Below are 26940 nucleotides of genomic sequence, written 5' to 3' on the forward strand. Positions count from 1 at the left end.
GTGTGTGTGTGTGTGTGACAGGTGAAACCCAGGTGACATTATTCATGAGAGCAGGGTGTTCTGTTCCTGCGTCACATGAGGATGGTTTACAATGTCTTACTCTTCCCAACGCAAACACATCATAAATCAACTCAAGGCTACTGTTCTACTTGAACTGTGTGTTAAGATATCAGACAAGCACATTGTAGAGGAGATGTTTGCCAGCTTGTCTCAGTCAATCAAAGCAACAGCAATAGGAAACATTTTACATCGGGGATGAGAGCAGAATTTAAACATAAAAGGCAATTATTATTTTACTTCAAATGAACCTTTTCATAATTAGCATAAACGTTGAAGTCGCCCCAAGGTTAATCACAACATTTACATATTTGCCTCCTGCTTAGATTATTAAAAGGGCAGTTGTTTATTAAAATGTTTGTGTTGTTTTATGCAAATTATGTCACAAATGAATTCATGAATTAGTACTTGAATGGAAAGTACCGTTTCTAATTTAGAAATATCAAAATTAGTTCCTGTGATCTCTCCATTTGAAATGCTTGTTTGTTATAAATAAATTATTTGACTTTGCTTGTTTAGTTTTAAGCTGCAACTAAAAAAACATCCATTAAAAGGGGCAGGAAGAAATGTAGCCTACTACAATTAATGAGTGTTATAGTTACCCCCTTCCTTTATGTCATGTAGTTCTGGATAGATTGAAATGGTCTCTCTCTGACTCTGACCTACGTTCTCCTTCGGGTTTCTTTGGAGTTGAGTAAAAGCGCAGGGGGACGCAGAGAATGCGTTGTGGTTGTCATAGAGATGTATTGACACCATTCTACAGTTCCCGACTCCTCCCGCTATTGTTTATGATTGGATGTTATGTCAGGAATTCCCTTCATGCCTTTGCCTCCACTTGAAGCTACATGTTCTTCATCCAGAGTAGTAGACCCTCACGCAACAGTAAACACATCGAGTGGTTAGTGATAAGGACTATGGTGATACTGCAGATGCCCACTGAATTAATAATAAATGTATTCAACTTCGCATTTTTTTATTTAAAAAAAAATTACTCTCAAAGCGCTTGAAAACGCAAAACGATCAAGAATCAAATAAAGCAGCTCCAGTATACGGTAAGAGTAAGTCTGGACTACGAGTTTCAACCAGAGTTGAGCGTTTTGAGTATTCCAAGCCTCCAGATGGAGCAACAGTTGAGAGAGAACCACATGGCTTGAGCAGAGGGAGGTTGTCAACGGAAGTATCAGCATTTATACTTTGACTCAAAATTGCTAGTAAGTAATGCAAGTGCATTGAAGACATCACACGCAACACAATTGTCCTGAAGACATAAGTTTATTAATAAACCAGCAAGCAAGCATGTAAAGTACGATTCATTATGCCCAGGTTAGGACAACCCTACAGGCATATAAAAACCAAACAAACAGTACACCACATTACCCTTGTAGAGGTGGGCTGCAGCAGGATTGCCAAAAGTCGTAAACAGAGAGAATGAGAGAAAAAGCTGACAAGAGAGTTTATTTCCCTTTTTGTTTATTGTCTATTCCACTTGCTTTGGCAATGTAAACACATGTTTCTAAAGCCAATTGAATTGAATCGCTAGTGAGATACAGATAGAGTGAGAGAAACAGAGAGAGAGAAACAGACAAAGAGATACAGAGAGCGAGAGATACAAACAGAGAGAGAAACAGAGAGAAAGAGAGAGATACAGACAGAGAGTGAGAGAAACACACAGAGAGAGAGAGAAACAGAGAGTGAGTGAGAGAAACACAGAGAGAGAGAGAAACACACAGAGAGAGAGAGAGACAGAGAGAGTGAGAAACACACACAGAGAGAGAAACAGAGAGAGAGAGAGAGAAACAGAGAGAGAGATACAGACAGAGAGTGAGAGAAACAGCAGAGATACAGACAGAGAGAGAGAGAGAAACAAAGAGAGAGAAACAGAGAGAGAGAGAAACAGAGAGTGAGTGAGAGACAGAGAGAGAGAGAGAAACAGAGAGAGAGAGAAACAGAGAGAGAGAGAGAAACACAAAGAGAGAGCGAAACAGAGAGTGAGTGTGAGTGAGAGAAAGTGAAAGAGGGAAGTCCTAAAGCAGAGAACTGAGCCTGTGGGAGGGGTCTGTTGAGGTTGTTACATCCACATCAATAAACACATTCACAAGTGTCCAGCAGAGCAGAGGGGTTGGGAGGGGAGGGTCTACTGGTCTGTCTGAGGGCATTTACAGCGGAGAGGAGGAAGAGAAAGAGATGTAAGCAATAGAAGAGAAAGGGGGCTCTGATGACAAACAGAGGGCGATGATGTTTTGATGCCTAACCTTTGGGGAGGGATGAATACATCCATCCATCCAACTTTGGATCCAGTCTGAAGGGACATGTACTTGGGGGATAGCACACAGAGAATGCTGGTAACATGGAGGGATACTCTGTTGTCTCAGTGTAGTACATTAACTCTATAGGTGGCTATGGGTCTGAGGACAGAGAAAGGCATCACTTTAGCAGCATGAACAAACAGAACTGATATGAAAGGCAGTTGTGATGTGTTGTTTTTGTGATTTTGCTCACACACGAGCATGTACACACACACACACACGCACACACACACACACACACTCACATCCCCAGTCACTTCAGCAAGAAAGGCTGTTACAAAAAGTATAGTGCTGATTAAGCTAATGCCCATTGAAAGCCTTTTTGTAACAAACAAGCTATGTAATGTACTGAAAGTGAAAAACGCTAAAATGAAGGACTAGGTCAAATAGGAACTGACCTGGATACAGCCAAAACTGAACACTTGCTCTGTATCAAAGGGCAGTCATGGGTGGTCTCTATACTTGACTCTGAGCTGGACTTATGATTCCCCACCATAGCATTCATACAGCGTTTAAAAAACATAACACTGTCTCAACGTTAAGTGTTGAACGAGATGTGGAAGCTTCCTCTGTATTGGTTTGGCGACGGCGCCACAAACTTCCATGCGTTTCCCTCAGGTTTGGGGCCACTGCCACATACACAACTCGCTAAAGAGCACTGGTATACATACACAGCGGTACATACTGAAGACGAATGGAATGATGGGCGGAGAGGGGGGACATAGATGGACATAGATGGGATCTGTGCCACATTGGGCTAAAACAGGATCTCGCTGATTGGCTGAGAAACTGACCGATTGATTGATAAATCAAAATTGATTTGTGAGCTTTTTAAGGATGCAATCTTTATATTGATTGATTGGTGTGTTGACTGACTAATTTATTGGGTGATTGATTGGTTGGTTGATTGACAGCTATAGTCTTTGGCGGTGGAGCGATTGATATATACATTATATCCAATACGTGATTGATTGATTGATGAAGAGAGGCAGAGGAGTGTACAGTGTTTAGGCAGCAGGAGTGTAGTCCGTGTTCGTGTCGTTGTGGTCAGTCGGTCCGGTCCTCACAGGCCGAAGTCAAAGGTCAGGTCAGACTTGCCCATCTTCTGTCTATACACCGTGTCAAACTTGTCATTCATAGACACGGTGAAGATGTCCTGCCACAGTCCCACGCGACCTGACAGAAGAAAGAGTCACATGATCATACATCACTGAGACAAACGGCCCGAGAGGAATGGTCAGTAGTCGATATGAATGTTATCATTTTGAAACCTTCTTTATTGCATATTGATCAGCTCGTAGGCTATCTATGCTTCCTTATGACTCCCAACCGTGTACAGTGAGGTCCATAATCAACCTCCATAGAGATGAGCAAAAAAGACTGTATGAAATAAATAATACAAATACGGAGATACATTTTGGTGGGGAAATTATACACTGCTCAAAAAAATAAAGGGAACACTAAAATATCACATCCTAGATCTGAATGAATGAAATATTCTTATTAAATACTTTTTTCTTGACATAGTTGAATGTGCTGACAACAAAATGACACAAAAATTATCAATGGAAATCAAATGTATCAACCCATGGAGGTCTGGATTTGGAGTGACACTCAAAATTAAAGTGGAAAACCACACTACAGGCTGATCCAACTTTGATGTAATGTCCTTATAACAAGTCAAAATGAGGCTCAGTAGTGTGTGTGGCCTCCACGTGCCTGTATGACCTCCCTACAACGCCTGGGCATGCTCCTGATGAGGTGGCGGATGGTCTTCTGAGGGATCTCCTCCCAGACCTGGACAAACGCATCCGCCAACTCCTGGACAGTCTGTGGTGCAACGTGGCGTTGGTGGATGGAGCGAGACATGATGTCCCAGATGTGCTCAATTGAATTCAGGTCTGGGGAACGGGCGGGCCAGTCCATAGCATCAATGCCTTCCTCTTGCAGGAACTGCTGACACACTCCAGCCACATGAGGTCTAGCATTGTCTTGCATTAGGAGGAACCCAGGGCCAACCGCACCAGCATATGGTCTCACAAGGGGTCTGAGGATCTCATCTCGGTACCTAATGGCAGTCAGGCTACCTCTGGTGAGCACATGGAGGGCTGTGCGGCCCCCCAAAGAAATGCCACCCCACACCATGACTGACCCACCGCCAAACCAGTCATGCTGGAGGATGTTGCAGGCAGCAGAACGTTCTCCACTGCATCTCCAGACTCTGTCACGTCTGTCACATGTGCTCAGTGTGAACCTGCTTTCATCTGTGAAGAGCACAGAGCGCCAGTGGCGAATTTGCCAATCTTGGTGTTCTCTGGCAAATGCCAAATGTCCTGCACGGTGTTGGGCTGTAAGCACAACCCCCACCTGTGGACGTCGGGCATACCACACTCATGGAGTCTGTTTCTGACCGTTTGAGCAGACACATGCACATTTGTGGCCTGCTGGAGGTCATTTTGCAGGGCTCTGGCAGTGCTCCTCCTGCTCCTCCTTGCACAAAGGCAGAGGTAGCGGTCCTGCTGCTGGGTTGTTGCCCTCCTACGGCCTCCTCCACGTCTCCTGATGTACTGGCCTGTCTCCTGGTAGCGCCTCCATGCTCTGGACACTACGCTGACAGACACAATAAACCTTCTTGCCACAGCTCGCATTGATGTGCCATCCTGGATGAGCTGCACTACCTGAGCCACTTGTGTGGGTTGTAGACTCTGTCTCATGCTACCACTAGAGTGAAAGCACCGCCAGCATTCAAAAGTGACCAAAACATCAGACAGGAAGCATAGGAACTGAGAAGTGGTCTGTGGTCACCGTCTGCAGAACCACTCCTTTATTGGGGGTGTCTTGCTAATTGCCTATAATTTCCACCTGTTGTCTATTCCATTTGCACAACAGCATGCAAAATGTAGTGTCAATCAGTGTTGCTTCCTAAGTGGACAGTTTGATTTCACAGAAGTGTGATTGACTTGGAGTTACATTTGGTTGTTTATGTGTTCCCTTTATTTTTTTGAGCAGTGTATTATTTTATAGTAACAGAATTGCTCAGAGAAAGAGATTTTGTTTAACAAGTTATATTGAGCAAAATAGCCCCATAACATCAAAGATCCAACAGCATATTTTACAGTAGGTAATCAAATCAAAATCTAAAAAAGATCAAGATAATTACACACGGAATAGATACACAACGAGTAACAATAACTTTGCTATATACACAGGGTACCAGGTCGCTGCGCAGGGGTACGAGGTAATGGAGGTAGATATGTATATACAGTGTATTCAGGAAGTATTCAGACCCCTTGACTTTTTCCACATTTTGATACGTTACAGCCTTATTCTAAAATGGATTAAATAAATCTACACACAATACCCCACAATGACAAAAACATGTTTTTAGACATTTTTGCCAAAATCACAATTTTTCAATGGCCATCTCAGTCATATGGATTTGAACCCCGTTGAAAACATGTGGTTTGAATTGAAGAGTGCCGTCCATAAGAGCAGACGATGGATATCAATGATCTGGAAAGATGTTGTATGGAAGACCACGCCAAATGTGTTCTCCAATCTCATAAAACATTTTAGACAAAGGCTCAGTGCCGTTATCCTCACAAGGAAGTATTGAAAGGTATTGAAAACATATTTTTGAGATGAAAAATATTACTTGTTAAACTAAATCTCTTTCTCTGAGAAATTGTATTAGAATAAAATAATATCATTTTTGGAGCATAGAATATGGGGCGGCAGGTAGTCTAGTGGTTTGCCAGTAACCGAAAGGTTGCTAAATCAAATCCCCGAGTTGAGAAGGTTAAACTCTGTTGTTCTGCCCCTGAACAAGGCAGTTAACCCACTGTTCCTAGGCCATTGTTGTAAATAAGAATTTGTTCTTAACTGACTTGCCTACTTAAATATATGTATATTTTTAAATATAGCTCAGTATTTTGTATTATTTATTTGCTACAGTTTTCTTTGCTCATCTATCAAGAGCACCAATCATTTTGGGCCTATGTATGTATGTCTACAGATATGGACTCACCTGTCCTCCAGTAGTGTGTATGGGAATGTGTGTTTATGGCCCTAATAGCTCAGTGCTGTATGTTAGATCAGCACCAGGTCAGAGGCTAGGGTCCATGCACTAAAAGAAACAGAACGTGGAGAAAACAAGACAAATCTGACAACAAATCATAAGTTAAAAACAACATCACAAAAATCTACAATGATGAACATGAAAAATGAAATCATAATTATATTAAAACAACATTCATAAATCATAATGCCAGAAAAAGTACAACAAATGTGAATGGATTTCCAAACTGAACAGTAAGGTGCAACTCCTTGTGCCAGAAATCACTGAGCTGTAATTACTATGTTTAACCACAGGGAGGCGTTGCAGAGCAAAAATAGGAGTGTATGGAAATGCCCTTAATGAATGGTCCAGTGAGATATTCCCTGTTCCTTTGAAGGTTTATGTTACTGCTGGGGTATGTACATCTGACTCATGATCTGCGGTTTGCTACAATAAAGCTCTCGTTACTCTCTGCCCCTAACAGACCAAGGATCAGACTTCTGCAACCCAGTGCTAACCTTCACCACTATGAGCCAAACAACTAAACTGGCCCTGGATCATTGCGTAAAGTTATAGACTACACACAAACACATAGTATGTAACTTTTCTACATAACCTACATACAAATCTGGTCTAGGTTGACTCATCCTCAGCCAGGTTAGCAGAGATGTAAAGCCATATGAACATATTCTATAAGCCTTGAAGAGTGTGAGTGCATCCGTATGTACAGTATACAGCAAAGGATAACATTCCAGCTTGCTGCATTTTGGTGTACGGCTGAGGCTCACACATTTCGTTCTGATATCCTCTTTATTTGTCTCTCTGTCATTCTCTCTCTCTCCCTCTGATCCCCCTCTTCTATCTGAGTGCACCATATCATGCACTGCAAGCATGCTTGTGTCTAGGCTTGTGAGTGTCTAATAATAGCCCAAACAATGTATATGATGCAAGCAGCGAATCTATGAATGGGGCTAGAGGGAGTACACCAAGTACAGTGTGTGTGTGTGTGTGTGTGTGTGTGTGTGTGTGTAAAGGTTGGAGTTGACATATACACGTTAGGTTACTGTCCCTCTTGGCACACAGCCTTCACCCCTTCCATTCACTTTACGGCACAAAACACGCAATTTTTCAGTAAACCCACAGATCTCTTTACTTTCTAAAGTCGGGAGATATTCGGAAATCTCTGCCTCCGTAACGATCATTCCTTGGCTTATCTTTAGTGTCTGTCTACCCCTCACTTGTTTTCTTTCATCCTTATCTTCCTTTCCTCTATGCCTACTATCCCTCTCTTTCTCTACCTCGCTCTCTACCTCTGTCCTTCCCTTTCCTGCCCTATCTCACTCTCCCAAATCTCTTGCTCCATCTTTCTCCCTCCCTTCCTTCTCTCCCTACCCCCTCTATTTCTCTACCGCCCTCTCTCCCGCATCCCTCCTCCTCTCTCCCTCCTGCAGATGGAGAGGACCTCACCCCTGCAGATGGAGAGGGCCTCTGAGTTGCAGCACTGCTCTATGAGCTGGTTGCAACTCTCCACCATGGTCTCCAGCTGGGCCTTGTCACACGAGACACCCAGGAACCTCGCCAGATGCCCCACCAACGTCCCCAGGTCCTGGAGAGAGAGATGTAGGAGAGAAGAAGAAGAGACAGAGAGAGAGAGAGAGAGAGAGGGTAGAGTAGAGAGAGAGGATAGAGTAGAGAGAGAGGATAGAGTAGAGAGAGGGGGAGAGGAGCAGAGAGGAGAGGAGAGGAGAGAGGGAGAGGGGGAGAGGAGAGAGAGGGGGAGAGGAGAGGATAGAGAGGGGGAAAGGAGAGGGGAAGGAGTCAAAGACAGAAGAGAAATGTAAATAAATAGTCATTATATTTAGTCACCTCCAAAATGATTGGCATTTTACATGCATGTTACCTCATTTTTACACCCCAGTGAAACAGGAAGCCATGGAAGGCCACAATACAGTTCCTTAAAAGGGGAAATCTGCAGTTGTTACATCTATTTCTGGACATTATATGTACCCGTTGATTATTGAAGAATATAACTTATAAATGCCTCATGATCTTAGTTCAACTGTCGTACACCATCAGAAAACAATATATAAATTTGTTTTACTCAGTTTGTAAACCAATACTATAGAGCTTCAAAACATGATTCCTTGCATCCATAGCCGTGTCTATGAATTTGAGAGTGGTTACATTTCTCCAGCTCCATCCCTCAGATTTTTATCAAAACCAGGGGTGGGGAGACAGCTTTGTTATTGTTCCTAACTGATTGCGCTTTAAGCTGAGACTAAATTAAAAAAGCCCCCCCAAAAAATATATAGGGGTGCCAATATTTTTGACACCTACGTATCTATTTGAGAAAACATATTATTACTATTATTATTTCTCTGAGCAATATAAAATAATAACTGTTTTGTAGAAAACATTTCAATACTGCTCAGTATTTGTGTTATTTAATTAATACAGTATTTATTTTGCTCATCTTTATCAAGAGTGCCAATAATTTATGAGGTGACTGTACCAAATGATCTCTTCTTCTTATCAATCCCAAATGACCTATGAACTCGAGTTTGATAAGGTCTTAATAATAGGGAGTATAAGACGGCTGTAGTACTTTATTAGTACTTTCTATTCCATACACAACCCAGTCACACCACTGTGACAAGGTAGTTGGGGCTGGATTTATAGGGGGAAGTGGGGGAAGGGGTATGGTTTTCTTGTTTCTAGGAAACCATACACAAAATGTATCATTGAAACAAAATATACTCAACAAAAATATAAGGCATTATTGCTTGGATAGGAGGTAACAGTGGTAAAAAGTAACAAGTGCTTGTCAGGCGTTAAGTCTGTGTTAAAATATGCTTAAAGTGATTCAAAGACAAAAAAGTGATCGTGTTGAATTGTGTTTGGGAAATAAAGATAGACATGGTTTTTAAAAGGTACTGGTCATATTTCATTCAGTACAGACATTTGTAGGCGGCTTAATTCACCCCCTCCCGCTTATCCAAAACAAGAGGTCTCTGTTGGCACAACTTTCAAAACGGTCATGTTTACATGTAATCTGATTCTTTTCAGGGATACACGACATCCTGAAATCTATGTAGAAATCTTTGTTGGAAAGAATACTATAGGAGCGTCTCAACTCACTCCACTCTCCCCTACATCTCAGACAGAGTGGGGGTTGAACTTGACGGAGGGATGCTGAATGTAAAAAGCGTCTCAACTCACTCCACTCTCCCCTACATCTCAGACAGAGTGGGGGTTGAACTCTGACTCCGAACATCGGGTTATGTCATCTAAGACACGTTTACGGATCATTCTATGTGTTATCTAGCGGTTATACATTGGAGTTTCATTGCCTTTGCAATAAAGCGGCTGAATTTCTGTCTGCCTATGTGGACGGGTATAAACTTTGACCACAGTTCCTTTTTTCTTTCTATAGAAACAGAAGTCTTATGCTTATATAACACACTTGCTCAGCAAATACACTTGCCATACATGTTACGTTTTTTTCTCAATTGCGTACAAGCCATTTATGGATCTGTGTTGAAACGTGCCTACAGCAGAACAGCACTGATCAAATGCTCAAATACATGTACAGAAATTCTGATCATTTTCTTGCCTTAGTAACTGACTTGCATTTCTTAGACCAACTTTTGTCATCAGTGAATACTAAAGTCACTGTTAAGTTTTGTTCATAGACTATAACGCATTGTTTTCATCAGAAGAGAAATTTGTGCAATTGCGTTCACTGTTTCTGGCAATCAGTAAATACTACTGCACAAAATTCTAGATCACCCCATCAGTGTCATACCATGTACAATATAATAACAATACATGGGAAGATCGAGGAAACGGGGCTGTCTACTTGCCAAAATATTGTGGACATGCAGGGATGCAGAGCATGAAGTTGGGTTACCCATAAGTCATCATCTTCCTCATTGTGAACTTTGATAGAGCTTTTCTATGGTGATGATTGAGGCCTGTACATAGTTGTGTTCCTCCATTCTATTCACCTTTTTTATTTGTATTTATTTATTTGACCCCTTTTTCTCCCCAATTTCATGATATTCAATTGGTAGTTACAGTCTTGTCTCATCGCTGCAACTCCCCTACGGACTCGGGAGAGGCGAAGGTCGAGAGCCGCGCGTCCTCCGAAACACAACCCTGCCAAGCTGCACTGCTCGCCTAACCCGGAAGCCAGCCGCACCAACGTGTCGGAGGAAACTTGCAGGTAGTGTTTCTGCGCACCAATGGAAAGTCTATATAGCAACGAGCAAACTAGTCTTTGTATTGAATACATGGGACTGCAATGTGATGATAACGATGAATGTGCTTATTTCTTTTATTTTTTTATCAGGAATAATATTTGTGTATGAAATAGTTTGGTGTAATATGCATAAAAGGAGAGTAATAGCCCATAATTCTGCACCTTTGGATAGTTGTACTTCCTTTTTAGTGACGGCAAAGAAAATGCATTGATCTACTTGGATTTGTATTAGACTGACTAACTTTCTGTTTTGTCTGCTTGGACTCAATAGATAAACATGTCTGTGTTAATCTTTTTGCAGGCAGTCGTGTTCCTTTGATCAATCTGACATGATGACGGTATAATGTCATTTTGAAGAATGCAGTCATGTTTTGAGACGGCATTTACCGTTTCGCCAAAGGCCACAGAGTTCACTTTTCAACTCTACTTTGGAAGTCGACAACATTGTTAAAAGAAAATATGCTTGTAAGCGATTGAGAAAAGCCTGTGTGTTTTCCAAGAAAGGTAGGCTACATGAGCTACTTTCCCCCAACAGTGTCAATGCTGTAACTATGTTGTAACACTGATAGTCACGTTGAGTGATAGTGAATAAGATCTCGTCCTGGAAGGCTTGCTAGTGTATATACTGTATAAATGTTCATGTTTGCAAATTATTCCTAACAAGAACACACTGTGTGTGTGTGTGTGTGTGTGTGTGTGTGTGTGTGTGTGTGTGTGTGTGTGTGTGTGTGTGTGTGTGTGTGTGTGTGTGTGTGTGTGTGAGCATGAAAGCCTGCATACGTGTGTGTGTGTGTGTGTGTGTGTGTGTGTGTGTGTGTGTGTTTCCGTGCAATGCAGCCCTGAAGGGACCTTTGGAACAGCAAACAACACTACTGATTTGGCCCCATTCTGCCCCAGTGAGAGTGCAGTTATGTTCCATAGACCGGAACTCTGGTTGCCACGTAGCTCTGAGGGGGGTACAATTATCATAGGGGTTAGGTGGTATGGGTAAAGTTACAGTGACATTTGGGATAGGATAGAGCAGGACCACCCAAAGTAGGGCCAAACCTGGCCTGCTAGAGGCTTCCAGAATGAACCTATGTATAAATGGTGGGTTTTTGCGGCTCACTAATCACTGTACCTCTAGGATAGAGGTTCAGGTAAGGGTTGGTTTTGGTTAGATATAGACAGTAGATATAGATGAGTGATGGAGGGAGAGAGAGAGAGGAAGGGAGGGAAAGCGGTTGTTTTTACTTTGTACATGTCTTCATATTTCAGGAAGAGGACGTTTGAGTCCATGCGATGCTCCCAGAACTCCTGCACGTGCTCAAACCAGGAACCATATCCCACTATGAGACAGAGAGAAAAAGAAGGGGAGAGAGAGACGTAGGTGGAGAGAGTTTAGTGAGTTTCCCCAGGTGACTAGGCTTTCTCTTCCCTCGTCACACAACCTGGTCTGATCAGTTACTTATTACCTAAATAATGCCAGGCCTCCCTGTTAGCCAACCATTCCTCTTAGTCCCAATTAAGAGAAGTAGCCCAGTGTAGACAGAGGACACATGATGAATAGTGACACCCCCTGCACACCAGGGCGGGTGAACCCTAAACTCTGACACTCACGCTTGTCGTTCATGAAGCGTCTGCAGAACTCCTGGAAGGTTCCGCGGTAGCTCATGGTTCTGAGGGAGCGGTGGAACTGGTAGTAAGACACCACAAGATCTTTAGGGTTCCTCGCCATGTAGATCACCTACAGGAGAACCACATAGAACCACACAGACAATTAGGACTGAATAGATGGAAACATTATAGAAAACATTACACAAACCAATTGAAGTGTACTCTAACCTTGGACTCTCCATTGTGCATGGCTGTAGGCAGGAAGCGGTAGGGCAGGTGGCTTTTTATCAGACGAGGAGACGTCAACTCCTGTGAAAACATAGAGGAAACGTCATCATGACATTGGGAACAGAGACGGTATGAAACAAGGAGCAGAAAAACACCTAATCTATTTCTTGTTTTGCATTGAAATATCGTGCTGCATATGGTGGGCTGAGTGTTTTGGTTAACTGTACCTGTCTGTTTTACAAGCAAGTGATTCAGGATCAGGAAGTAATAATACCCAGTGCTGTAGGCCTACCTGTATGATGTCTAGGCTGAGGGTACTCCAGAACAGTAGTAATACTCAGTACTGTAGGCCTACCTGTATGATGTCTAGGCCAGGCTGAGGGTACTCCAGAACAGTAGTAATACTCAGTACTGTAGGCCTACCTGTATGATGTCTAGGCCAGGCTGAGGGTACTCCAGAACAGTAGTAATACTCAGTACTGTAGGCCTACCTGTATGATGTCTAGGCCAGGCTGAGGCTACTCCAGAACAGTAGTAATACTCAGTACTGTAGGTCTACCTGTATAATGTCTAGGCCAGACTGAGGGTACTCCAGAACAGTAGTAATACTCAGTACTGTAGGTCTACCTGTATAATGTCTAGTCCAGACTGAGGGTACTACAGAACAGTAGTAATACTCAGTACTGTAGGTCTACCTGTTTATTTTTTTATTTTTTTATTTCACCTTTATTTAACCAGGTAGGCTAGTTGAGAACAAGTTCTCATTTACAACTGCGACCTGGCCAAGATAAAGCATAGCAGTGTGAACAGACAACACAGAGTTACACATGGAGTAAACAATTAACAAGTCAATAACACAGTAGAAAAAAAATGGGCAGTCTATATACAATGTGTGCAAAAGGCATGAGGAGGTAGGCGAATAATACAATTTTGCAGATTAACACTAGGGTGATAAATGATCAGATGGTCATGTACAGGTAGAGATATTGGTGTGCAAAAGAGCAGAAAAGTAAATAAATAAATAAAAAAAACAGTATAAAAACAGTATGGGAATGAGGTAGGTGAAAATGGGTGGGCTATTTACCAATAGACTATGTACAGCTGCAGCGATCGGTTAGCTGCTCGGATAGCTGATGTTTGAAGTTGGTGAGGGACTCACAGGCAGCAGAGTACTGGAACGAAAGGCGGCCAAATGAGGTGTTGGCTTTAGGGATGATCAGTGAGATACACCTGCTGGAGCGTGTGCTACGGATGGGTGTTGCCATCGTGACCAGTGAACTGAGATAAGGCGGAGCTTTACCTAGCATGGACTTGTAGATGACCTGTAGCCAGTGGGTCTGGCGACGAATATGTAGCGAGGGCCAGCCGACTAGAGCATACAAGTCGCAGTGGTGGGTGGTATAAGGTGCTTTGGTGACAAAACGGATGGCACTGTGATAGACTGCATCCAGTTTGCTGAGTAGAGTGTTGGAAGCCATTTTGTAGATGACATCGCCGAAATCGAGGATCGGTAGGATAGTCAGTTTTACTAGGGTAAGCTTGGCGGCGTGAGTGAAGGAGGCTTTGTTGCGGAATAGAAAGCCGACTCTTGATTTGATTTTCGATTGGAGATGTTTGATGTGAGTCTGGAAGGAGAGTTTGCAGTCTAGCCAGACACCTAGGTACTTATAGATGTCCACATATTCAAGGTCGGAACCATCCAGGGTGGTGATGCTAGTCGGGCATGCGGGTGCAGGCAGCGATCGGTTGAAAAGCATGCATTTGGTTTTACTCGCGTTTAAGAGCAGTTGGAGGCCACGGAAGGAGTGCTGTATGGCATTGAAGCTCGTTTGGAGGTTAGATAGCACAGTGTCCAATGACGGGCCGAAAGTATATAGAATGGTGTCGTCTGCGTAGAGGTGGATCAGGGAATCGCCCGCAGCAAGAGCAACATCATTGATATATACAGAGAAAAGAGTCGGCCCGAGAATTGAACCCTGTGGCACCCCCATAGAGACTGCCAGAGGACCGGACAGCATGCCCTCCGATTTGACACACTGAACTCTGTCTGCAAAGTAATTGGTGAACCAGGCAAGGCAGTCATCCGAGAAACCGAGGCTATTGAGTCTGCCGATAAGAATATGGTGATTGACAGAGTCGAAAGCCTTGGCGAGGTCGATGAAGACGGCTGCACAGTACTGTCTTTTATCGATGGCGGTTATGATATCGTTTAGTACCTTGAGCGTGGCTGAGGTGCACCCGTGACCGGCTCGGAAACCAGTTTGCACAGCGGAGAAGGTACGGTGGGATTCGAGATGGTCAGTGACCTGTTTGTTGACTTGGCTTTCAAGACCTTAGATAGGCAGGGCAGGATGGATATAGGTCTATAGCAGTTTGGGTCCAGGGTGTCTCCCCCTTTGAAGAAGGGGATGACTGCGGCAGCTTTCCAATCCTTGGGGATCTCAGACGATATGAAAGAGAGGTTGAACAGGCTGGTAATAGGGGTTGCGACAATGGCGGCAGATAGTTTCAGAAATAGAGGGTCCAGATTGTCAAGCCCAGCTGATTTGTACGGGTCTAGGTTTTGCAGCTCTTTCAGAACATCTGCTATCTGGATTTGGGTAAAGGAGAACCTGGAGAGGCTTGGGCGAGGAGCTGCGGGGGGCGGAGCTGTTGGCCGAGGTTGGAGTAGCCAGGCGGAAGGCATGGCCAGCCGTTGAGAAGTGCTTATTGAAGCTTTCGATAATCGTGGATTTATCGGTGGAGACCGTGTTACCTAGCCTCAGTGCAGTGGGCAGCTGGGAGGAGGTGCTCTTGTTCTCCATGGACTTCACAGTGTCCCAGAACTTTTTGGAGTTGGAGCTACAGGATGCAAACTTCTGCCTGAAGAAGCTGGCCTTAGCTTTCCTGACTGACTGCGTGTATTGGTTCCTGACTTCCCTGAACAGTTGCATATCACGGGGGCTATTCGATGCTATTGCAGTCCGCCACAGGATGTTTTTGTGCTGGTCGAGGGCAGTCAGGTCTGGAGTGAACCAAGGGCTGTATCTGTTCTTGGTTCTGTATTTTTTGAACGGAGCATGCTTATCTAAAATGGTGAGGAAGTTACTTTTAAAGAATGACCAGGCATCCTCAACCCCTGTATGATGTCTAGGCCAGACTGAGGGTACTACAGAACAGTAGTAATACTCAGTACTGTAGTCCTACCTGTATGATGTCTAGGCCAGGCTGAGGGTACTACAGAACAGTAGTAATACTCAGTACTGTAGTCCTACCTGTATGATGTCTAGTCCAGACTGAGGGTACTACAGAACAGTAGTAATACTCAGTACTTTAGGCCTACCTGTATGATGTCTAGGCTGAGGGTACTACAGAACAGTAGTAATAATCCGTACTGTAGTCCTACCTGTAGGATGTCTAGGCCAGGCTGAGGGTACTACAGAACAGTAGTAATACTCAGTACTGTAGTCCTACCTGTATGATGTCTAGTCCAGACTGAGGGTACTACAGAACAGTAGTAATACTCAGTACTGTAGGCCTACCTGTATGATGTCTAGGCTGAGGGTACTACAGAACAGTAGTAATACTCCGTACTGTAGTCCTACCTGTAGGATGTCTAGGCCAGGCTGAGGGTACTACAGAACAGTAGTAATACTCAGTACTGTAGTCCTACCTGTATGATGTCTAGGCCAGGCTGAGGGTACTACAGAACAGTAGTAATACTCAGTACTGTAGTCCTACCTGTATGATGTCTAGGCCAGGCTGAGGGTACTACAGAACAGTAGTAATACTCAGTACTGTAGTCCTACCTGTATGATGTCTAGGCCAGGCTGAGGGTACTACAGAACAGTAGTAATACTCAGTACTGTAGTCCTACCTGTATGATGTCTAGTCCAGACTGAGGGTACTACAGAACAGTAGTAATACTCAGTACTTTAGGCCTACCTGTATGATGTCTAGGCTGAGGGTACTACAGAACAGTAGTAATACTCCGTACTGTAGTCCTACCTGTAGGATGTCTAGGCCAGGCTGAGGGTACTACAGAACAGTAGTAATACTCAGTACTGTAGTCCTACCTGTATGATGTCTAGGCCAGGCTGAGGGTACTACAGAACAGTAGTAATACTCAGTACTGTAGTCCTACCTGTATGATGTCTAGTCCAGACTGAGGGTACTACAGAACAGTAGTAATACTCAGTACTGTAGGCCTACCTGTATGATGTCTAGGCTGAGGGTACTACAGAACAGTAGTAATACTCCGTACTGTAGTCCTACCTGTAGGATGTCTAGACCAGGCTGAGGGTACTACAGAACAGTAGTAATACTCAGTACTGTAGTCCTACCTGTATGATGTCTAGGCCAGGCTGAGGGTACTACAGAACAGTAGTAATACTCAGTACTGTAGTCCTACCTGTATGATGTCTAGGCCAGGCTGAGGGTACTCCAGAACAGTAGTAATACTCAGTACTGTAGTCCTACCTGTATGATGTCTAGGCCAGGCTGAGGGTACTCCAGAACAGGAAGCTGCTCATCGATGTTCATCAGACCAATCTCATCTGGGTCCGCCCCCTGACTCACCAGATACACCACCTCCTGAAGTAGACTGGTACCTGGGAGGGGGGGGGAGGGGTAGAGAGAATCAAGAGGAAAAGGTAAATGGGTAGTCGTTTGTCTCAATGTAAAATGACACCAATGAGGGAAAAATTCACAGCCCAAACTACACCATTATAGTGCTGTTTAGCAAACATTTACCAACCTCACACACCAAATGATCTACACGGAACAAAAATATGAACGCAACATGCAACAATTTCAAAGATTTTACTGAGCCACAGTTCATATAAGGAAATGTGTCAATTAAAATAAAGGCCCTAATCTATTTATTTCACATGACTGGGAATACCAATATGGATCTTTTGGTCACAGATACAGGCCATTGACGAACCGGGCCATTTTCAGCTTCCAGGAATTGTGTACAGATCCTTGCGACATGGGGAATTATCATGCTGAAACATGAGGTGATGGGGGCGGATGAATGGCACAACCCCACCGACACCATGGGACACTCTGTTCATAATCAGCAAACCTCTCGCCCACACAATATCATACGTGGTCTACGGTTGTGAGGCCGGTTTGAAAGAAATGTGCTTTTTGTGTGTATGGAACATTTCTGGGATCTTTTATTTCAACTCATGAGACATGGGACCAACACTAAACATGAAATGATTTTAGGGCTATTTTAGCTAGCTAACCTTAGCTAGGTAGCTAAAATAGCCAAGCTAACCTTAGCTAGGTAGCTAAAATAGCCAAGCTAACCTTAGCTAGGTAGCTAAAATAGCCAAGCTAACCTTAACTAGGTAGCTAAAATAGCCAAGCTAACCTTAGCTAGGTAGCTAAAATAGCCAAGCTAACCTTAGCTAGGTAGCTAGCTAAGCTAACACCAAAGCTAGAACAGTATCTGGATCCTCCCCTTTCCTTTTCCACTGCAGTTTCAGATGAGCAGCACTCAGTGAGTCAGTGTTAATTAAACCTAGTGAGAAAGTAGCTAGTGCCCCTAATACCAATGCCAAAGAGGAGAAAAGTGCAGGACATAAGATTTTTTGGGCAGAGAATTGTAAATGAATGAATGGCTATATAGCTAGCTAGCTAACTACACTACATACTGTAATGGTCTGGTAATACATAGTCAGCTAGCTAGCTATACATATTTTGCCAGACAGTAAATAAATAATTTAGCTAATAAATCAGAATCTAACTCATGTTAATAAGTTAACCCCATCATTGTTCAGGTCAGCCATTTTTGTCATATGATAATGGCATTTGGTCCAATGATTATGGCACGGTTCAAAGACAGGCCATAGAGAGTGAGAGAGAGAGAGCACCACCCATGTTGAGGCAGGGAGAGGACGAGCAGGTCATCAGGTGACAATTGTTATAAGGCAGTCTGGTAAAGCACTTTGACCAGCAATTTACATCGCACACAGATTGGAACTATCAGTTCAACTCATCTTGCTGACTAAGCCCAAGTGCTATAACAAAACAGTTGTTGCCTAGATTCTGATTTCATATCGTCGTCATGGCAGGGGATAGAGATAGTCAGTGGAGCGAGAGAGAGGACCGCCCATGTTGAGGCAGGAAGAGGACAAATAGGTCATCAGGTGAGAATTTGGAATGTAGTGGTGAAGAAACAATGGTGAACACACAAATTTGAATATTTAAATGTAGTCCTATAAGACATGCCTTGTAGATGTAATATTATTTAAGTTTAATCATATTTTGGCAATAGCAAGGCCCTTCTATTTTGGCAATAGCAAGGCCCTTCTATTTTGGCAATAGCAAGGCCCTTCTATTTTGGCAATAGCAAGGCTCTTCTATTTTGGCAATAGAAAGTAAGACACGGTTTGTTGTCATGTTTGATGAAGGGGACTGAGCCACAAGTCAGGGACCAGTTTAGCACAGATGACAGGTGCAGAGACACAAATAGAAGTTATTGACATCAGTCCCAGTACAAAGCCAAATCATCCACATCCCAAGTGCATTGTAATCCAGAAGCGAGCTGACAGAGTTTTGTCATTTCAAGTGAAGTGGTTTCAAGTTTCCTCTGGCTGCATTACAGTGCCTCTTTAAAGGGGGTTTTCAGCTTCCATTGCACCCAAAGATTTTCTGAATAAGAGGTCACGCTTTGGCAAAAACTCAAACCCTGCCTATTATTGTCCCCAGCACAAGGTGCACCTGCGTAATTATCATGCTGTTTAATCAGCTTCTTGATATGCCACACCTGTCAGGTGGATGGATTATACTGGCAAAGAAGAAATTCTCACTAGCTGGGATGTAAACAAATTGGTACACAAAATTTGAGAAAAATATGCTTTTTGTGCATATGGACAATATCTAGGATATTTTATTTCAGCTCATGAAACATGGGACCAATACTTAACATGTTGCGTTTATATTTTTGTGCTGTATCGTTTTATACCGAATGCTGCAATGCTAGTTTGGCTATTTTAGCTAGCTAACCTTAGCTAGGTAGCTAAGCTAGTACCAAGCTTTAGAAATTGGAAGAAGGCTCTTGAGAAGTTTTCAGCTTATGCTTAAAGAATTCACAAAAATCAAACCCTGTGGACTCACAGTTATCTACTGATTTAAGAAGAGGAAGCAAAACATTATCTACTGAAAATGTAAGGTTCAGTGAAGTTCTTTGCAAGACAGGGTGAGGCCTTAACAGGTCATGAGGAAGAACATGAAAATCTTTAGGAACTTTTAAAAGGCAGAAGACGACAAAGTCCTTCAGGGCTGGTTAAAGAGGCGCAAACTTAACTTAATGAGAAATGACAATTTGAAGAATAGCCAAAATTATCCGATAACTCCCCTCCCCCCCAACAACACAAAGTTACGCCCTTGGCTGTCGGACAGGCGAACAGTGAGTATTGACTGTCCGCTTGGGTTGTGCGGTTTCCAGATTTTTCATATCGTCATACAGTCCTTCTATCATTCCAGGATTTACGGTATTACCGGTTTAGTGCACAAGGGGGTGCCAAAAACATAAAAAGCATTGGGCATCTGCTACCAAAATTCTAACAAAATTAGCGAATTTCCATGGAGGCTGCTATCTAAATATGCTAACAAGCACGAACAAAAATAAACAAATTGCATTTGCAATTCTAGCTCATAAAGCTATACATACACTACCATTCAAAAGTTTGGGGTGACTTAGAAATGTCTTTTTGAATGAAAAGCATTTTATTTTGTCCATTAAAATATGATGTTGATCAGAAATAGAGTGTAGACAATGTTAATGTTGTAAATCACTATTGTGGCTGGAAACGGCACATTGTTTTTTGGAATATCTACATAGGCATACAGAGACCCATTATGAGCAACCATCACTCCTGTGTTCCAATGGCATGTTGTTTTAGCTAATCCAAGTTTATCATTTTAAAAGGCTAATTGATCATTAGAAAACCCTTTTGCAATTATGTTAGCACACAGCTGAAAACTGTTGTCCTGATTAAAGAAGCAATAAAACTGGCCTTCTTCAGACTAGTTGAGTATCTGGAGCATCAGCATTTGTGGATTTGATTACAGGCTCAAAATGGTCAGAAACAAAGACCTTTCTTCTGAAACGTATCCGTCTATTCTTGTTCTGAGAAATTAAGGCTATTCCATGCAACGACATTGCCAAGAAACTGAAGATCTCGTACAAAGCTGTGTACTACTCCTTTCACAGATCAGAGCAAACTGTCTTTAACCAGAATAGAAAGAGGAGTGGGAGCACAAACTGAGCAAAAGGACAAGTACATTTGTGTCTAGTTTAAGAAACAGACTCCTCTCAAGTCCTCAACTGGCAGCTTCATTAAATAGTATCCGCAAAACACCAGCCTCAACGTCAACAGCGAAGAGGTGACACCCCGGAATTGCAAAAGGGTTTTCTAATGATCAATTAGCCTTTTAAAATGATAAACTTGGCTTGGCTAACATAATGTGCCATTGGAACACAAGAATGATGGTTGCTGATAATGGGCCTTTGTACGCCTATGTAGATATTCCATTAAATATCAGCTGTTAAATATCAGCTGTTTCCTGCTACAATAGTCATTTACAATATTAACAATGTCTACACTGTATTTCTGACAAAAAAAAACGGTAGTGTATATAGGTAGGAGATACCGAATGTCATTTTTGGTGCGTTTGAACATTTACAAGCGAATGTGAACAAGAGACGTACAAATGAACAAAAGTTTTGATGCACGCTTGTCTGATCTGAAGCAGCATGTGTACAAGCTGTGTCTGTCTGGGGTTTCCCTGCTCTACTCAGAGAAGATTGGGGAGAAGCAGATAGAAGGAGAAAACGGAGGAGAAAAAAACGCATGGAAATCAAATTGACAGCAGTGGCTGCTGTCCAGATAACTCACCCAAAGTGCTTTGACTTCTCGAATACGGCAGAAAGCTGACACCTTATTAATTCAGTAACTTACTTAGATAACTAGTAAGTTAAACTTAGGGGTCGGGTTAACACAGAATTCTTCATTTTTCACAGCAGGAAGATAATATAGGTAAGATATCTCTTGGTGTGTTTTATAAAAGCAGATCTAAAATGCTTTTTTTGTCATTTCTGCTCGGCGTCAGACACATTTTGTGCTTCAGTTGCACTTCTCCACTAGGATGAGAATTCACGAATGGGCATTCTATCAGCAGACAGCGCTCTGACTGATGTGTAGCTCTCTTCTCAGGTACTTTTCTCAGGTACAATTCAAGATGAACTGTAAGCAAAACATTAAGAAATGTGTATGGCTACATTATGTCTATGATAAACATTAGAAATGATGGCCATGCATCGTTTTTCGTTGTCAACTCATTTACTTGTGTGGCTGCCATCTGTCGAATGTGTTGCGCTAATGTCTGTGAAGGGAAACGATCACTGTGTTGAAGCAAAAAACAACAACAAGGTTGACTTGGAATATAAAATGCAACTGGACTCAGCTGTTCCTGCTTTCACCCATTGTGCTATTTACAAACAAACATGACTGGCTCAACTTTTCATAAAGCTTCATAATGTAAAATAATGTGACAGGTGAAATGAAGAACGTGATCTGCTTTATCTCCTAATTGCTCAAGTTGACTGCAGGTATTTACTTAAAAAAGTAGCTACAAATGGTATTGACTGTATTGAAAAACCACCCAGTGGCTATTTCCAAATACCCCGGTATACAGTATATACGGTATACTGCCTCAAGCCTAATGTCCACCTGTGTACAATGTCTTTACCAACTACATATTTTACCAGGACTTTGGAAATCTATCTGATCATTTATTTTCCCCGAAAGCTTTGCGGACGTCGGGGAATTGTGCATCTCCCGCCCTTCTCTTTGATGGGCCCGAGCCTGTTGTGACATGGACATGATTGAGGAAGATTCGTGGCTAGGTGCACTTGGAAGGACTGTGCTCTCCCTCAATAGCTCCTGTTTTTTTGCCTATATCTATTCTTAACTTTCCGATAGTTGCCGTTCCACTCTCAAAACCTTATAAATGGCACGTTGTAAAAAAATTACATGTATTTAAACATTATTTAAGTAGGCAAGTCAGTTAAGAACTCATTCTTACAATAACGGCCTACCCCGGACGACACTGGGCCAATTGTGCGCCACCCTATGGGACTCCCAATCAGGGCCAGATGTGATACAGCCTGGAATCAAACCAGGCACTGTAGTGACACCTCTTGCACTGAGATGCAGTGCCTTAGACCACTGCGCCACTCGGGATAGAAATGTACAGAATGGTTACCTGGAGTAAAATGGGGTAGGGTCATGCTTTGTAATTTCAGTCAAAGGGAGGGTTTAGTATTTTTTTTTTTTATCTAGTCCAGTGGTGGGTCATGTAATTTGTAATGGATGAAATCTCAATATTTCTGTGTTTTAGAATTAGTTGCATATTAGGCTGTATCGATGTGTGCCCAATGCTGCGTGCCCAATGCTGCAACACCATAGTACCCTCCAAGCTCGTCATCAAGCTCGAGACCCTGGGTCTCGACCCCGCCCTGTGCAACTGGGTACTGGACTTCCTGACGGGCCGCCCCCAGGTGGAGAGGGTAGGCAACAACATCTCCTCCCCGCTGATCCTCAACACGGGGGCCCCACAAGGGTGCGTTCTGAGCCCTCTCCTGTACTCCCTGTTCACCCACGACTGCGTGGCCACGCACGCCTCCAACTCAATAATCAAGTTTGCGGACGACACAACAGTGGTAGGCTTGATTACCAACAACGACGAGACGGCCTACAGGGAGGAGGTGAGGGCCCTCGGAGTGTGGTGTCAGGAAAATAACCTCACACTCAACGTCAACAAAACTAAGGAGATGATTGTGGACTTCAGGAAACAGCAGAGGGAACACCCGCCTATCCACATCGATGGAACAGTAGTGGAGAGGGTAGCAAGTTTTAAGTTCCTCGGCATACACATCACAGACAAACTGAATTGGTCCACTCACACAGACAGCGTCGTGAAGAAGGCGCAGCAGCGCCTCTTCAACCTCAGGAGGCTGAAGAAATTCGGCTTGTCACCAAAAGCACTCACAAACTTCTACAGATGCACAATCGAGAGCATCCTGGCGGGCTGTATCACCGCCTGGTACGGCAACTGCTCCGCCCTCAACCGTAAGGCTCTCCAGAGGGTAGTGAGGTCTGCACAACGCATCACCGGGGGCAAACTACCTGCCCTCCAGGACACCTACACCACCCGATGTTACAGGAAGGCCATAAAGATCATCAAGGACATCAACCACCCGAGCCACTGCCTGTTCACCCCGCTATCATCCAGAAGGCGAGGTCAGTACAGGTGCATCAAAGCTGGGACCGAGAGACTGAAAAACAGCTTCTATCTCAAGGCCATCAGACTGTTAAACAGCCACCACTAACATTGAGTGGCTGCTGCCAACACACTGACATTGACGCTGACCCAACTCCAGCCACTTTAATAATGGGAATTGATGGGAAATGATGTAAATATATCACTAGCCACTTTAAACAATGCTACCTTATATAATGTTACTTACCCTACATTATTCATCTCATATGCATACGTTTATGTAATACATGTATCACTAGCCACTTTAACTATGCCACTTTGTTTACTTTGTCTACATACTCATCTCATATGTATATACTGTACTCGATACCATCTACTGTATGCTGCCCTGTACCATCACTCATTCATATATCCTTATGTACATATTCTTTATCCCCTTACACTGTGTATAAGACAGTAGTTTTGGAATTGTTAGTTAGATTACTTGTTGGTTATTACTGCATTGTCGGAACTAGAAGCACAAGCATTTCGCTACACTCGCACTAACATCTGCTAACCATGTGTATGTGACAAATAAAATTTGATTTGATTTGGACAACATCAACTGCGCCTATAGGCTATTTAGTGTGGTCTCAATCAAATGATCCATAGCCTATAGGCTATGAAGTGCATGCTGTGAGAAGCACAGAGCAAAGTTATATTTCTAAGATACACTATATATACAAAAGTATGTGGACACTCCTTCAAATTAGTGGATTTGGCTATTTCAGCCACACCTGTTGCTGACAGGTGTATACAACTGAACAAACTGCCATGCAATCTCCAGAGACAAACATTGGGAGTAGAATGGCCTTACTGAAGAGCTCATTGACGTTCAACACAGCACCGTCATAGGATGCCACCTTTCCAACAAGTCAGTTCATCAAATTGCCCTGGTCAACTGTAAGTGCAGTTATTGTGAAGTGTAAACGTCTAGGAGCAACAACGGCTCAGCCGCGAAGTGGTAGGCCACACAAGCTCACAGAACAGGACTGCTGAGTGCTGAAGCGCGTAAAAATCATCTGTCCTCGGTTGCGACACTCACGATGGAGTTCCAAACTGCCTCTTCCCAGAGGCTGTTATAGTAGCAAAGGGGGGACCAACTCCATATTAATGCCCGTAATTTTGGAATGAGATGTTCAACAAGAAGGTGTCAATATACATTTGGTCATGTAGTATATGTAAAATGGAGTAGAATTGCATGAAATGTTTATAAAAGGCCATTTCTCCTTGGACCTGAAAGATTCATGCAATGCTTTTTCTAGATTTTTCCACCTCTACTCTTGCCCACGGTGGTCTGCAAACCCAGAACCTTGCGCGCTATCAAAATTCCTGTGTTGCTATGTAATGCTTACAAGATGAACAGTTTCTAAAACTGCATATTTAAGACTCTGGTCTGTCCAAGCAGTGAGGGTAAATGTATACATGTTCTCTGCTATCCACTTTGGTTTAATTAATATTTTGGGTACAGGCGACAGTTTCTTTCAAGCGTTTAGGTCATATATTTAGCTGGAGGGAGGGCCAGCCATTTGCGTTGCAGAGGTCTGATTCTATCCATGTACCACTTCTTATAAATAACATTCACTCCCTTACAGTGCTAATATTGTAGGGATCACTGACTGCCAGCCTGCATCTGTTACCAGGCCTTGTAAGGTGTGAGTATTGGTGGCAGGGAAGTCAGGTGCAGGAGAACGAACTTGGTATAAACGGAGTCATTTAATAAGAACTTACAAACAAACTCCAAAACCAAAATATACAAAAAATAATAAGATGGGTACAAAACCCGTCACGTACCAACACATAATAGCATAATAGACCCAGGTGTGAAGGAAGACAAGACAAAACCAATGGAAAAGGAAAAATGGATCACTGATGGCTAGAAGATCGGTGATGTCGACCGCCGAACACACCACCCGGACAAGGAGAGGGACCGACTTCGAGAGCCTAGAGAGCACAACAACCCAGACTGCTTCCACCTCTCTTCTCTACTCTCTCTCCTGCAATTATACTTTACTCCTGCAGATGCAGAAATAGGCACTGCTGAAATCCAGTGTGGACAGAGAAGAGACATTAAAGGAATAATTGCTATATATGTCTCTGAAAGATTTGACTCCCACAATGAACTTGAGGGAAGATGGATATTTATGTCCACCTAGTCACGTGACCAGGAGGACCCACCCGTGGAGCGAGTTCTGCTCCAGCACAGGTTGTCAACACACAAGTGCGTCACGCGCAAGCACAGCGTAGCCCTGTCCGCAGCAGCACAGCACTGCGCAAAGCAGTCTGGATCTGACAGAAAGAGACGGATGTAAGCAGTAACCCGAGGCCTGAAAATGCAATACTTTGTCTGTGTATCCTCCGATAACATATGTCAACAGCGAATGAATGCGACGAGCGCCGGCGTTTAACGTAACTCGAAGGTTCCTATGCTAAGTTATTGATTTCAGCAGCACATAACTCAGAATGAATGAATGCGCTGCCATGACTGCCACGAAGTCAGACTGTTGTCTATTTGTGAATGTTCCTAACCCTGCCAGGCGATCGCAGCATTTAGCCTGCTGCAGGCTACGTTTGGAGAGAGGTAAACATTGATGCCCTTCCCTAATAGGCCAGTGCAACTCTGAACACAATGCAATCATAAACTTATAAGGACTCAACTGAAGACAATTGCGTTTATTACACACGACACAATATGGCGAAAACCTAAGACCCTGCATTCTCTAGTGAGGGTACTGGACTAATGTATTGCATAGAATCAACACTTGCCAATATTGTTTACCTGACTTGGGATACGTGACAATCCATATGTCGCTACTTCTGAGGGAGAAGTTGGCGATCTCCTCCATCTTTCCTCTGCAGAAGGGTGGAAGTCGTACTCCATCAAACTCGAAGTATTTGCTCTCAAACTCTATCGGGGTGCTTGGCGTGTCTGCCTCGCTCTCGGCCATCCTCAAAACGGGCACCGAACGACAGTATATGTGTAATAAATTGAAAGGTTATAATTAGATTTGTTTTGAGAGCGATAATAATTATCGTCTCGAGTCGAGATATATGGTTAGACTAGGACGTGATAGTCCGCGAGCGAAGTACGCATTGACCTTCAGCCAATCACGTCGTAG

General features: G+C 43.2%; 1 protein-coding gene across 3 annotated transcripts; it reads right to left on the bottom strand.

The window, feature by feature from the left end:
• Positions 1–1310: 1310 nt before the first annotated feature.
• On the bottom strand, positions 1311–26940 carry sult4a1 (sulfotransferase family 4A, member 1). 3 transcript variants are annotated; one of them, XR_010460730.1, is made up of 8 exons: positions 26601–26938; positions 16964–17094; positions 12506–12586; positions 12281–12407; positions 11915–12009; positions 7888–8026; positions 3366–3539; positions 1311–2462 (listed from the first exon to the last, which is right to left on the bottom strand). XR_010460730.1 is itself a non-coding variant. In XM_029630285.2 (7 exons), exons 1-7 carry the CDS (start codon positions 26767–26769, stop codon positions 3427–3429), a joined length of 855 nt encoding a protein of 284 aa, XP_029486145.2. In that variant the 5' UTR covers positions 26770–26938; the 3' UTR covers positions 1311–3426. The 3 variants fall into 3 exon arrangements, 1 of the variants encoding a protein (XP_029486145.2); XR_003860143.2 differs by lacking the exon at positions 1311–2462 and adding an exon at positions 6391–6489 and having other exon boundaries at positions 3454–3539; positions 26601–26940; XM_029630285.2 differs by having other exon boundaries at positions 1311–3539.

This window comes from Oncorhynchus nerka, linkage group LG23, assembly GCF_034236695.1.
Source record: "Oncorhynchus nerka isolate Pitt River linkage group LG23, Oner_Uvic_2.0, whole genome shotgun sequence".
Classification (NCBI taxonomy): Eukaryota; Metazoa; Chordata; class Actinopteri; order Salmoniformes; family Salmonidae; genus Oncorhynchus; species Oncorhynchus nerka.

Bases quoted from the DNA above. Each gene is read 5' to 3' on its own strand.
- sult4a1 (XM_029630285.2), bottom strand. From the start codon at position 26,769: ATGGCCGAGAGCGAGGCAGACACGCCAAGCACCCCGATAGAGTTTGAG. The intron at 17,095-26,600 runs GTAAACAATATT...CCCCCCTCCCAG, and splicing joins TGTCACGTATCCCAAGTCAG to GTACCAGTCTACTTCAGGAG. The intron at 3,540-7,887 runs GTGAGGTCCTCT...TTCTTCTGTCAG, and splicing joins GGCCCTCTCCATCTGCAGGG to GTCGCGTGGGACTGTGGCAG.